Here is a 15050-nt window from a genome sequence, read left to right as displayed (position 1 = left end):
GCTGTTATGGTCTGAAAACACACATTGTATGATTTCTATTTTCTTTAATAAGTTAAGGCTTGTTTTCTGGAACAGAATATAGTCTATCTTGGTGAATAATCTATGCGCAGGTGAGAAGAATATATAATCTGCTTTTGTTTGCTGAAATGTTCTATAAATGTCCACTAGGTCGGTTTGGTTGATAGCGCTATTCAAGTCATCTATGTCCTTACTGATTTTCTGTCTACTTGCTCTATGAATTAAAGAGAGGAGTGTCAAAGTCTTCAACTGTAATTGTAGATTCGTCTATTTCTTTTCTCAGACTCTATCAGATTTTGCCTTGTGAATTTTGAAACTCTGTCGTTAGGTGCATACACATCTAGGATATGTCTTCTTGAAGAATCCTTTATTATTATGTAATGTCCCTCTTTGTCTCTGATAATCTTCCTTGTTCTGAAATCTGCTTTGCCTGAAATACAGCTACTCCAGCTTTTGTTTGGTTGTTAGTGTTTCATCATAAAGCTTTATCCCTTTTCTTTTAACTTATCAAAGTCTGTGTATCTAAAGTGAATTTTTTGTAGACAGCATATAGTTGGTTCTTGCTTTTCAATCCAATTTGACAGTCTCTGTCTTTTTTTTTTTTTTTTTTTTTTTTTTGGCTGCCTTGGGTCTTCGTTGCTGCCCCCGAGCTTGCTCTAGTTGCAGTGAGCAGGGGCTACTCTTTGTTGTGGTGCATGGGCTTCTCATTGCAGTGGCTTCTCTTGTTGCCGAGCAGGGCTCTAGGCACACGGGCTTCAGTAGTTGTGGCTCGCAGGCTCAGTAGTTGTGGCTTGTGGGCTCTAGAGCGCAGGCTCAGTAGTTGTGGCGCACGGGCTTAGTTGCTCCGCGGCATGTGGGATCTTCCCGGAGCAGGGCTCGAACCCGTACCCCCTGCATTGGTAGGCAGATTCTTAACCACTGCACCACCAGGGAAGTCTGTCTTTAACTGGCGTGTTTGCACCATTCATATTGAAAGGGATTGATATCATTGGATCAATATCTACAATCTTGCTAGCTGCTTTCTGTTCCATTTGTTCTTTGTTTTTTGTTACCTCTTTTTCTGTTTAATTGGGTATTGTGTAATGATTCCATTTTACCTCCCGTAGTGACTTACTATTTATACCTCTTTTCCTAAATCTTATTTAATGGTCACCTTTGGTTTTACAGTATACATATGTAAATAATTTGAGTCCACCTTATAATAATATTATACACATCACCTGTAGTAGATAAGGACCTAATAACATCATATTCTCAAATCTTCCTTCCCATCCTTGTGTCACTGTTATATATTTTACTATTACATATGCTATAAACACCTAATGCATTGTTCACATTATTACTTTAAACTGTCAGTTATTTTTAGAACAATTAAAAATAAGAAAAATACAGACATATTACTGGAGGTTTTAGAGCATATGAATGCCATGGTCCCTTTAAAATGTAGCTTTTATCATTCTGGTTACTCTAAGGGAGAAACAGAGAGACCAGCTGGGAGGCTGTTGCTGTAACCTAATTGAGACGTGACAGTGACTTGTTCCAAGGTCATGTTAAATAACACAGAAGAGTTCATTAGATAGGATATCCAGAAATCTTTTTTGTTTACTTCAAAGTCTCACAATTTTTTCATGACAGTTCAAATATTTAGATTTAAAGCTACTGCAAGCTATTTGATAAGACAATCACATTAAAACAGTAAAAACATGACCAGTGATCTTGTTGACCTCATAATTCAGTTTGAAATAGTCACTTGAAGTAAGCACTTTGAAGTAATTGTAGTCCTCATCATTAGATAGAGAGACAAATAGAACTGCTTAAAAAGCACATTGTTGGTGGTGTAGTTTTTTTTTAAATTTAGGGTCCACACATGTTAATCAAAACTGATGCACTTGTCCACCTTTTTTGTTGATGTTTCTTTTTTTTTTTTTTTTTTTGCGGCACGTGTAACTCTCACTGTTGTGGCCTCTCCCATTGCAGAGCACAGGCTCCGGATGTGCAGGCTCAACAGCCATGGCTCACGGGCCCAGCTGCTCTGCGGCATGTGGGATCTTCCCAGACCGGGGCACAAACCCATGTCCCCTGCATTGGCAGGTGGACTCTCAACCACTGCACCACCAGGGAAGCCCTGTTGATGTTTCTTTGTTGGCAAATTAAGTCACTTATTGGAAGTTCTTCATATCCTATTCAAAGGATAGCAACCAAGTTACATACTTGGGTAATTCTACCAAAATTGTATTTCTGAATTCTAGATTATATTGTCTTTGTAGAATACAGGAACTTTCAGTAATAAATGTCTGACTTTAAAAGATATATCTACTGTATTTCTTTTAGTGATCCTGAATAAAAGCATATTCCATTCTACCTTAATTCAAACTTTCTACTCTCTGCAAAACTGGAAACCCTACATTATCAAATTTTTCTTTTTAGTTCAATATTTATTCGGTTTGAAATGCTTTTTAAACTCTTTTTTGCAAATTTCCAAATGTACTGTTTCTACTCAGAAGTAGCTTCCAGTGACCCCATGTGTACCCATCCCCCAGTTTTATCAACCTTTTGCCATACTTTAAAAAATAATCTATATATTCTCCTTTTTGCTAAAATATTTTAATCAAATTTTGACATGTCTTGTCATTTCATCCCTAAATATTTCAGTATGTGTCTTAAACAAAGTGAAGTTAAAAATGAATGCTTTCTGATAACAGTTTTATTCAGATATATTTTATATACCATAAGATTTATACCATTAACAATTTGACAGCTACACAAATGTTTTCTTAAGTGGGTGTATTATCACATCTAACATGGTTAACAGTGTCTTAATATCATCAACTAACTAGTCCATGTTCAAATTTCCCTAATTGTCTAAAACATTCTTTATGTATTTTTACAGTTAATTTGATCCAGATCTAAAACTGGCACACTCACTCACTGTATGTGGTTATTTTGTATCTTATATCGCTCTTAACCAGAAACAGGTGTTCCCCCTCCCCTGTTTGTTTCGTGCCTTCCTCTTGTAAAAGAAATGTGGTCAGTTGTCCTGTAGTATGCATGGGTTTGTTTAATTTGTTCCTCTATAGTTCTTGTAGATTAGAAGTTAAATCAAAGCCTTGTTTACACTCAGGTTTAGTTTTTTGGGGGGAATATTTCATAGGTGGTACTATTTCCTATAATGAGATGGCACATAATATTTGATTGTTGTACTTCTAGTGATGCCAATATTGTTAGGCTCAGGTGGTGACAGTCTTTTTATTGTAGAGTTTCCTGTCAGTCTTCCCTATGGGATGCTAAAGCCATTGATGATTGTTGCCTGATCCAGTTATTTTATTAGGAGTTTCAAAATGATCATTTTCTAATTGTGTCATTACCTCTGCATTTATTAATGGATGTTAACAGAACTTCTTGTACACTGAGCTGTTTGGCTAACTTGAAATATGCTTCATATCAGAAAAGCAGAGTAAATAAAGGAGAAATAATTAAGCATCGATTTTCAGAGTAAAAAGTCAGTGCCCTAGCAACCTATAGTGGTGTTCAGTGAATTTTGTTTGTGTCTCTTCTGAATACCATTATGAGCTCATGACTTTATATATTCAGTATGTTTCGATAAATTGCAGGCATTATTCCTTCTGATCTCACCATGTCTCATCTTTGGTCATTAGGAGCCTCTTCAAGCTGGCTCCTGTATCCTTTTGATAAAACCCTATTGGCCTTTGATAGCCTCATTGCTTTTTGGCTCAACATGATATTTGAGGTTGATCTTACGCATTTCTTGCCCCAGACATAGAATCATCCATTTTTCTGAGAAAATATTCCCCAGTTACCTTCTTTTCTTTACTCAGTACCCATCTTGATCTATATACTGTGATACTGCAAAACTCATACCTTAACTCGTTCTCTGTATCTAATTGTACAGTCGACTGTGATATATCCTGCCTTTTCTATATTTGTTGTCTGTATTAAATCACAAGCCTTTTCTCTCCTTCTTGTGCCTTGTTCTGTGGCACATGACTACATTCACCTTAGTATTTCATTCCTTAATACTTCATTTTTCTCACTTGTTCCATATTGTTCAATAGATTTATGTCTTTTTCTTGAATTTTTAAATTTTATTTTATTTATTTTTTTATACAGCAGGTTCTTATTAGTCATCAATTTTATGACAGTGTATACATGTCAATCCCAATCGCCCAATTCATCACACCACCACCACCACCACCACCCCACCGCTTTCCCTCCTTGGTGTCCATACGTTTCTTCTCCACATCTGTGTCTCAATTTCTGCCCTGCAAACTGGTTCATCTGTACCATTTTTCTAGGTTCCACATATATGCGTTAATATACGACATTTGTTTTTCTCTTTCTGACTTACTTCACTTTGTATGACAGTCTCTAGATCCATCCACGTCTCAACAAATGACTCAGTTTTGTTCCTTTTTATGGCTGAGTAATATTCCATTGTATATATATACCACATCTTTTTTTTTTTTTTGGATCACATCTTCTTTATCCATTCGTTGCTCGATGGGCATTTAGGTTGCTTCCATGACCTGGCCATTGTAAGTAGTGCTGCAGTGAACATTGGGGTACATGTGTCTTTTTGAATTATGGTTTTCTCTGGGTATATGACCAGTAGTGGGATTGCTGGATCATATGGTAATTCTATTTTTAGTTTTTTAAGGAACCTCCATACTGTTCTCCATAGTGGCTGTATCAACTTACATTCCCACCAACAGTGCAAGAGGGTTCCCTTTTCTCCACACCCTCTCTAGCATTTGTTGTTTGTAGATTTTCTGATAATGCCCATTCTACCTGGTGTGCGGTGATACCTCATTGTAGTTTTGATTTGCATTTCTCTAATAATTAGGGATGTTGAGCAGCTTTTCATGTGCTTCTCGGCCATCTGTATGTCTTCTTTGGAGGAATGTCTACACAGGTCTTCTGCCCATTTTTGGATTGGGTTGTTTGTTTTTTTGATATTGAGCTGCATGAGCTGTTTATATGTTTTGGAGATTAATCCTTTGTCCATTGATTCGTTTGCAAATATTTTCTCCCATTCTGAGGGTTGTCTTTTGGTCTTGTTTATGGTTTCCTTTGCTGTGCAAAAGCTTTGAAGTTGCGTTAGGTCCCATTTGTTTATTTTTGTTTTTATTTCCATTACTCTAGGAGTTGGATCAAAAAAGATCTTGCTGTGATTTATGTCAAAGAGTGTTCTTCCTATGTTTTCCTCTAGGAGTTTTATAGTGTCCAGTCTTACATTTAGGTCTCTAATCCATTTTGATTTTACTTTTGTGTATGGTGTTAGGGAGTGTTCTAATTTCATTCTTTTACATGTAGCTGTCCAGTTTTCCCAGCACCACTTACTGAAGAGACTGTCTTTTCTCCATTGTATTTCCTTGCTTCCTTTGTCGTAGATTAGTTGACCATAGGTGCGTGGGTTTATCTCTTGGCTTTCTATCTTGTTCCATTGATCTATATTTCTGTTTTTGTGCCAGTACCATATTGTCTTGATTACTGTAGCTTTGTAGTATAGTCTGAAGTCAGGGAGTCTGATTCCTCCAGCTCCGTTTTTTTTCCCTCAAGAGTGCTTTGGCTATTCGGGGTCTCTTGTGTCTCCATACAAATTTTTAGATTTTTTGTTCTCGTTCCAAAAAAAAATGCCATTGGTAATTTGATAGGGATTGCATTGAATCTGTAGATTGCTTTGGGTAGTAGAGTCATTTTCACAATATGGACTCTTCCAATCCAGGAACATGGTATATCTCTCCATCTGTTGGTATCATCTTTAATTTCTTTCATCAGTGTCTCACAGTTTTCTGCATACAGGTCTTTTGTCTCCCTAGGTAGGTTTATTCCTGGGTATTTTATTCTTTTTGTTGCAATGGTAAATGGGAGTGTTTCCTTAATTTCTCTTTCAGATTTTTCATCATTAGTGTATAGGAATGCCAGAGATTTCTGTGCATTAATTTTGTATCCTGCTACTTTACCAAATTCATTGATTAGCTCTAGTAGTTTTCTGGTGGCATCTTTAGGATTCTCTATGTATGGTATCATGTCATCTGCAAACAGTGACAGCTTTACTTCTTCTTTTCCAATTTGTATTCCTTTTATTTCTTTTTCTTCTCTGATTGCTGTGGCTAGGACTTCCAAAATTATGTTGAATAATAGTGGCGAGAGTGGACATCCTTGTCTTCTTCCTGATGTTAGAGGAAATGTGTCAGTTTTTCACCATTGAGAATGATGTTTGCTGTGGGTTTGTTGTGTATGGCCTTTATTATGTTGAGGTAGGTTCCCTCTACGCCCACTTTCTGGAGAGTTTTTATCATAAATGGGTGTTGAATTTTGTCATAAGCTTTTTCTGCATCTATTGAGATGATCATGTGGTTTTTATTCTTCAATTTGTTAATATGGTGTATCACATTGATTGATTTGCGTATATTGAAGAATCCTTGCATCCCTGGGGTAAATCCCACTTGATCATGGTGTGTGATCCTTTTAATGTGTTGTTGGATTCTGTTTGCTAGTATTTTGTTGAGGCTTTTTGCATCTATATTCATCAGTGATATTGGTCTGTAATTTTCTTCTTTTGTAGTATCTTTGTCTGGTTTTGGTATCGGTGATGGTGGCCTCGTAGAATGAGTTTGGGAGTGTTCCTTCCTCCTCAGTTTTTTGGAAGAGTTTGAGAAGGATGGTTGTTAGCTCTTCTCTAAATGTTTGATAGAATTCACCTGTGAAGCCGTCTGGTCCTGGACTTTTGTTTGTTGGAATATTTTTAATCACAGTTTCGATTTCAGTGCTTGTGATTGGTCTGTTCATATTTTCTATTTCTTCCTGGTTCAGTCTTGGAAGGTTATTCCTTTCTAAGAATGTGTCCATTTCTTCCAACTTCTCCATTTTATTGGCATAGAGTTGCTTGTAGTAGTCTCTTAGGATGCTTTGTATTCCTGTGGTGTCTGTTGTAACTTCCCATTTTTCATTTGTAATTGTATTGATTTGAGTCCTCTCCCTCTTTTTCTTCATGAGTCTGGCCAATGGTTTATCAGTTTTGTTTATCTTCTCAAAGAACCAGCTTTTAGGTTTATTGATCTTTGCTATTATTTTCTTTGTTTCTATTTCATTTATTTCTGCTCTGATCTTTATGATTTCTTTCCTTCTACTAACTTTGGGTTTTGTTTGTTCTTCTTTCTCTAGTTCCTTTAGGTGTAACGTTAGATTGTTTATTTGAGGATTTTCTTGTTTTTTGAGGTAGGCTTGTATAGCTATAAAGCTGCTTCCCTCTTAGAACTGCTTTTGCTGCATCCCATAGGTTTTGGATCATCGTGTTTTCATTGTCATTTGTCTCTAGGTATTTTTTGATTTCCTCTTCTATTTCTTCAGTCATCTCTTGGTTATTTAGTAACGTATTGTTTAGCCTCCATGTGTTTGTGTTTTTTACTTTTTTTTCCCTGTAATTGATTTCTAATCTCATAGTGTTGTGGTCAGAAAAGATGCTTGATATGATTTCAATTTTCTTAAATTTTCTGAGTCTTGATTTGTGACACAAGATGTGTTCTATCCTGGAGAATGTTCCGTGTGCATCTGAGAAGAAAGTGTAATCTGCTGTTTTTGGATGGAATGTCTTATAAATAGCAATTAAATCTATGTGGTCTATTGTGTCATTTAAAGCTTGTGTTTCCTTACTTGTTTTCATTTTGGATGATCTGTCCATTCGTGTAAGTGAGGTGTTAGAGTCCCCCACTATTATTGTGTTCCTGTTGATTTCCTCTTTTACAGCTGTTAGCAGTTGCCTTAGGTATTGAGGTTCCCCCATGTTGGGTGAATATATATTTATAATTGTTATATCTTCTTCTTGGATTAATCCCTTGATTATTATGTAGTGTCCTTCCTTGTCTCTTGTAACATTCTTTGTTTTAAAGTCTATTTTATCTGTTATGAGTATTACTACTCCAGCTTTCTTTTGATTTCCATTTACATGGAATATCTTTTTCCATCCCCTTACTTTCAGTCTGTATGTGTCTCTAGGTCTGAAGTGGGTCTCTTGTAGACAGCATATATATGGGTCTTGTTTTTGTATCCATTCAGCAAGCCTGTGTCTTTTGGTTGGAGCATTTAATCCATTCATGCTTAAGGTAATTATCAATATGTATATTCCTATTACCATTTTCTTAATTGTTTTGGGTTTGTTTTTGTAGGTCCTTTTCTTCTCTTGTGTTTCCCACTTAGAGAAGTTCCTTTAGCATTTGTTGTAGAGCTGGTTTGGTGGTGCTGAATTCTCTTAGCTTTTGCCTGTTTGTAAAGCTTTTGATTTCTCCATCGAATCTGAATGAGATCCTTGCTGGGTAGAGTAATCTTGGTTTGAGGTTCTTCCCTTTCATCACTTTAAGTATATCCTGCCACTCCCTTCTGGCTTGTAGAGATTTTGCTGAGAAATCAGCTGTTAACCTTATGGGAGTTCCCTTATATGTTATTTGTCATTTTTCCCTTGCTGCTTTCAATAATTTTTCTTTTTCTTTAATTTTTGCCAATTTGATTACTGTGTGTCTCGGCGTGTTTCCCCTTGGGTTTATCCTGCCTGGGACTCTCTGCGCTTCCTGGACTTGGGTGGCTTTTTCCTTTCCCATGTTAGGGAAGTTTTCGACTATAATCTCTTCAAAGATTTTTCTCAGGTCCTTTCTCTCTCTCTTCTCCTTCTGGGACCCCATATAATGCGAATGTTGTTGCTTTTAATGTTGTCCCAGAGGTCTCTTAGGCTGTCTTCATTTCTTTTCATTCTTTTTTCTTTATTCTGTTCTGCAGCAGTGAATTCCACCATTCTGTCTTCCGGGTCACCTATCTGTTCTTCTGCCTCAGTTATTCTGCTATTGATTCCTTCTAGTGTAGTTTTCTTTTCAGTTATTGTATTGTTCATCTCTGTTTGTTTGTTCTTTAATTCTTCTAGGTCTTTGTTAAACATTTCTTTCATCTTCTCAGTCTTTGCCTCCATTCTTTTTCCGAGGTCCTGGATCATCTTCATTATCATTATTCTGAATTCTTTTTCTCAAAGGTTGCCTATCTCCACTTCATTTAGTTGTTTTTCTGGGGTTTTATCTTGTTCCTTCATCTGGTACATAGCCCTCTGCCTTTTCATCTTGTTTGTCTTTCTGTGAATGTGGTTTTTGTTCCAGAGGCTTCAGGATTGTAGATTTATGTCTTTTTAAAGAAATTTGTAATTTCCTGGAGGTCAGGACTTCTCCATTACTGAAGGAGATAAAAAGCAAATCTATTAGGAATATAGTGATAGTGGAAAAAAATTCAATTGAATTGAAAGGCTTGTTTTGTTTGGCTCACTTACAGCCATGTTTGCCAACAGTTTGACACCAGTAGTTCCAATGCTACATTTAAATCCAAGCCAAACTGAATCACGAATCTTTGTATCAGAATTTAAAGTACAGGTGGTTTATAAGTAATCAAATAAATATGGGAAAGGAGGCACAAATATCCTATTTGGAGAATTAAAAAATAAAAACTTGGTCGTTGATCCTAGAATATAGTATTATGGCACATTCAAGAAAAATACTTTCAGATGGTCATTACTTTTGGTGCCTGGCCTCAATTCCTACTTGGCTTAGCTTCATTATTCGTGGCCCAGAACTTGGCTGGTACGTAGGAGAGTTGGAAGCAAGACTGGCTGCCTAGCAAAATGATTTGAATAGCTTCTGATCTTATTTGTTATTTTATCAACTATTTTTTTGTACTTTTTATGGTTTTCGTAGAAGTATGAATACCAGAAAAGCCAGACTATTTACAACACTTAAAAGTGTGACACTAGTCCTATAATGGCACTGAAGCTACTTGTTATGTGATGAGACTCTATGTTAATTCGTTTTATGATTAGAGTAGGAAGTAGCTGAAGTGACGTGTCCCATCTGTCTATTCCCTTCTTTCTTTTCTCTTACCCCCAAAGAAGATGCTGAAGATTCTTCAGGGAAGAATAAAAAGATTAATTTGAGAATAGATTTATATTCATGTTAAGACAACACTTCTTGGGTTTGCTTATAGGTCCTGTTATTGCCTTGGAGTTCAATGGAGATGGTGCTGTAGAAGGATGTCAACTTATTGTCAACGAGATATTCAGTGGGACCAAGGTACAAGATTTTATTGACTATATTTCATTCAAACCTTTCCTTTCCTTTCCTTTTCCTTACAATTAAATAGTATTTTCAGCACATCATGAATTTAGAATTTATGGTAAATTAATTGGGAGCTAAGCTTTGGTTTTTCCTTGCCAAACTAAAATTTTAATAGGTTAAAAATTTACAAAGTATCTACTTATTAAAAACCTTCAATAATACATGTTTCTAAAGTAAAATGTCTCACCAAATGTCTCTTCAAGTTCTTCCTTTTTTAAAAGTAGTGATATGTTGAAAATGTTATATCTCTAAGACTGTATACTTTAGATGGACAATCCTATTGCCCAGTGTTCATTTTCATTTGCTTCAGTAATACTTGATCAAAACTTGAAGTTGAGCTATATCTAGAAATCACTACATGTAGGTATTTTCTAGATGTGGTTGATGAGGTTGCTGTATCTGAAAATTTCAAACTTAAACAACTTAATATAGCTTAAAAACCAAACATTATAAGAGGACTACGTGAGTATATATAACTGGGGTTTTTTGATAACTATCTGAGAGGAAATTTTTGATTTTGTAGTCTGATTTGGCTTATGGTCCCTTGAATTTGCATAATTTAAAGTACTTTGTCTTTTGTCTCATTTTATCATCTCAACAGTACTAAGGGAGAAGGCAAATCAGATTGAATAGAAAAGGAACCAGAGAGAAAATGATTATATGATTTGGAGTTTTTAGATCTGAATGAGTTAGAGATTATCTAATCCAACTTTCTGATTTTACATATGTGGAAACTGAGCCCAGAGAGGTTTATTAAATTGTCAGCCTCATACAGCTAGTTTATTATAAAGCTAAATAGAACCCAGGTCTCCTCTAATTTCTGGCTGCCATTTATAAAAGCTGTTTTTGAAGGGTTCTATTGAGTACTGCTTTGCTGATGTTTGGAAAATAGTTAATTTAAAATTAGTAATATATCTTTAGCAGCTTTGAAAAAGATAATCTCAAGTTTTCCTTCTCAGCCTATTGAGATTCTTATTTAGAAAATAGAAGAAATTAAGAGTTCTTTAAATAAACCTCTTTATTCGTAGCTTTCATAATATTGACTGTTACATATTTTAAAAACTGAAATTCCAAGTGTAATAAAATACAACTTAAGTATTATGAAAGCAAAGATCTTAATTATATCTTAAGTGCTTTTAAAAGAGCTCAATTACATCATAGCTTTTGAAACTATATTGCATGAATTCTACAGAAAATCCACAAATACTATAAATGATGTACTTGAATTTCTTTTAAATAGCAAGCCTGTGACTCTTCTGTGAAGAATGTGGGCTTTGGAATTTGGGGATTACTAGCATGTATTTTTTGTCTCTTTTATGTTTAACATAGATGTTTGTGTCAGAAAGCAAGGATGCGGCATCTGGAGATATAGACAGCTTCTACAACTTTGCTGATATACAAATGGGAATATGAAATGCAATGTGGAACCAAGGACTTGATTTTAAGCCCTTTTCAATTTGTGTATTAGCAGTTTTTTTTTACTGATGCTAAAGTTGTTAAAGTCATTTTTAAAATAATTTGTTGAATACTGCATCATTTACTTGAGGTTCAAAAAGAGTTCATTTTAAATTAAGTAGTTTTAATCAGCTTAAAAACCATTTAACCCAGTTCAGTGAGCTTGTAGGTTTTGTTTCTCTGCATATGATACTGCTATTAGAAAATAGAAGTGGGGCTTCCCTGGTGGCACAGTGGTTGGGAGTCCGCCTGCCAATGCAGGGGACACAGGTTCAAGCCCTGGTCCGGGAAGATCCCACATGCCGCAGAGCGGCTGGGCCCGTGAGCCACAACTGCTGAGCCTGTGTGCTGCAACTACCGAAGCCCATGTGCCTAGAGCCCACGCTGCACAACAAGAGAGGCCACTGCAATGAGAAGACCACACACTGCAATGAAGAGTAGCCCCCGCTCACCACAACTAGAGAAAGCCTGCATGCAGCAGCAAAGACCCAACACAACCAAAAATAAATAAATAAAATAAAAATAATTTTAAAAAAAAGAAAATAGAAGTGGCTAACAGTTCATGATTTTAGTCCTAATTAAACGTTCTTTCAAATCTCTAATTTACACTTTCCTCAGTGCTCCATGATATTTGAGAATATATTCCATTGCTTATTTTCTTTTTTAATTTAGAAGGATTCGTTACTAGCAGATCAGTTAGAATGAACCTATGTGCATTTTTTTCATGTATATACATCCAGTTAAATATTTGTTTCCTAGTTGCATAATATGGCAAATGAAATTTTGTATACAGAGTTGACATAATACTTCGTAAATTAAGATTTTTAAATTAATAGGTATTTGATAACCAGTTTTGCAAGTAACTCTACTAACTGATGTTGGTATAGCTGTTTAAAGACTACTTTGTGAGTAGTATGATTATTTGAATAAATTCCACATTGTTTAGTTTTTGAATACAACTGTTAGATGACTCTTCTGCTTCCTGGTAAGAAAAGGTATATGCAACACTGAAACTATAGAAGCCCAATCACCAGCAGTTCAAAAAAGTGATCATTGTTTTATCAGCTCTTATGAGCTATTAGAATTAAAACAAAGCCTTGCAACATTTAGGTAAGAAATACTTAAGCATAGTGATAAGCTATGCAGATTATTAACAAGCTAGATAAACTTGATTTTCATTAGATATGCCACTTCTATCCATCAATGTTCAAGTATGATAAAATTATTTTGGTTGCTTTAAAACATTATTTTCCAGATCAACCTGACCGTAATAATTTACCAGGGACCAGGGGAGAGCTACTTGTTTAAAAATCCACATTCTTGGGCCTCCCTGGTGGCGCAAGTGGTTGAGAGTCCGCCTGCCGATGCAGGGGATACGGGTTCGTGCCCCGGTCTGGGAGGATCCCATATGCCACGGAGCGGCTGGGCCCGTGAGCCATGGCCGCTGAGCCTGCGCGTCCGGAGCCTGCGCGTCCGGAGCCTGTGCTCCGCAACGGGGGAGGCCACAACAGTGAGAGGCCCGCATACCGCAAAAAAAAAAAAAAAAAAAAAAAAAAAGTAAAATACAATGGTCTAATCTGTCTTATGTTAATGAGAAATGAACTGTATGCCATGTTGTGTGTACAAAGCACTCTGGAGAAATGCAAAGGAAGTAGAAAACCTGTTTTAATCTAAGGAATTTCCAATATCATGCTCCCTTTGTTAAAAGATACATTTTGTTATGATTGAATACTTACTAAGATTAGGCATCTTTTTCTTCCATATTTAAGAAAATAGTGAATTGTTTGTGATATACTTTCAGGTTTATACAAATGGACCTTATTTTTGAATTGCTACCAAATTTATCAGCCTTTGTACCCAATTTCTCCCTCTCCCAGCCCATATATCAGAGAAACTGCAGATAGGTTAGTTTAAAAAATAACATTTATTATCATTATTTCTATGTATAAAGCTTCTACATGTATATTTAGAGCATTTGGGGGAAAAAAACAGAACTGTGCAAGATAGTAGCAAAAATTACTTCCTACTTATTGGATAATTCTTGCTGTGCTGAGTTTAAATTTTTTTCTCAGTTTTTTTTCATTTTATATTTGTGTGAGTTATGATTTTATCTTTTTTTAAAACATCTTTATTGGAGTGTAATTGCTTTACAATGGTGTGTTAGTTTCTGCTGTATAACAGAGTGAATCAGCTATACATATACATCTATCCCCATATCTCCTCCCTCTTGTGTCTCCCTACCACCCTCCCTATCCCACCCCTCTAGGTGGTCACAAAGCACTGTGTTTTTCTCATTTAAAAGGGACATATTTAGGGACTTCCCTGGTGATCCAGTGGTTAAGAGTCCGTGCTCCCAATGCAGGGGCCACGGGTTGGATCCCTGGTCAGGGAAGTAAGATCCTGCATGCCGCATGGTGCAGCCAAAATAAATAAATAAATAAATAAATAATAAAAGGGTCATATTTAACTCTGTTTTACATAGGACAAGAAGATACTGTAATTAAGGTATGATTACTCCTTCAAAATCCATTCTAGAAAATATCCTTTAAAAGTGTAACACTAAAAAAAGCCACATTTCATTCGAATTTTAGTAATGAAAACTTTTTTTGTGAAAACGGAGTCATTCACCATTGACTTGGTTTCCTTTTTTGGTCGAGTGTTTGAAGACGGTGGCAATCGGTCCTACTCAGGTGGGGAGGCAGTAAACCTTTATACTACTTCATCTCTTTCCTTTGACATTTGTGACATTTTTGGCTTTTAGTGGCCAACTCCAGCAAGATGTTCAGAAGCAGCGTTTTTTTTTTTTTCTTTCCTTTTCTAGTGTTTTGGTGCTTTCCTGGTCAGGGCAGGTTCTTACCTATAAGTAGATGTTGCGGGAGCAGGCGCACAGGTAGCAGGGAGCCCCCAGCATCCTTCTCTCGGCTCTGATCCTCCCTCTGGGGTCTGTCTTCCCCATTTCAGTTTAATCTGTCCACTAGAAATTGGACTAATGAAAAGTAACTTGCAAGTGGTGTGACAAGTAATTAACTGATGTTTGTAAAGTGCCTTGAAATGGTGCTTTATGGATGTTAAGTATTACTGTGCTGAGCAAAGTAGTATGGTAATCTTTTAAAGTAGTTCAGTTGTGAAGCCATACACCCACCTACAAAAAGGCAACTGAATAAGAGAAAACACATATAAGAGGCTGTTAAGACTTAAGTGCTGTTCTCTTATTGATTGATGTACTTTCATTTGTCAATTGTAGGTCAGTTTGTTAGGCTCATTAATAGAACCTTTTATACTATTTCACCCTAACTTCTAAACTGAGCATATATTAAGTGATTTTAAAATTTATCCCAGGACTTCCCTGGCGGTCCAGTGGTTAAGACTCCGTGCTTCCACTGCAGGGGGCACGGGTTTGATCCCTGGTCGAGG

At 36.2% G+C, this 15050-nt stretch overlaps 1 protein-coding gene across 1 annotated transcript in view; it reads left to right on the top strand.

Annotated features, from left to right (window-relative positions):
- Window positions 1–12184, top strand: part of RP2 (RP2 activator of ARL3 GTPase) — a 44348-nt gene extending 32164 nt beyond the window's left edge. Inside the window, exons 4-5 of the mRNA XM_060087244.1 lie at window positions 10051–10136; window positions 11511–12184. Coding sequence (XP_059943227.1) covers window positions 10051–10136; window positions 11511–11594 — 170 coding nt within the window. The 3' untranslated portion in view covers window positions 11595–12184. The remainder of the gene's footprint in view (window positions 1–10050; window positions 10137–11510) is intronic.
- Window positions 12185–15050: the final 2866 nt, after the last annotated feature.

The sequence above is a fragment of the Mesoplodon densirostris genome, chromosome X (assembly GCF_025265405.1).
Source record: "Mesoplodon densirostris isolate mMesDen1 chromosome X, mMesDen1 primary haplotype, whole genome shotgun sequence".
Classification (NCBI taxonomy): Eukaryota; Metazoa; Chordata; class Mammalia; order Artiodactyla; family Ziphiidae; genus Mesoplodon; species Mesoplodon densirostris.
The sequence above is the reverse complement of the archived record's forward strand: the minus strand, read 5'-3'. Positions and strand labels throughout refer to the sequence as shown.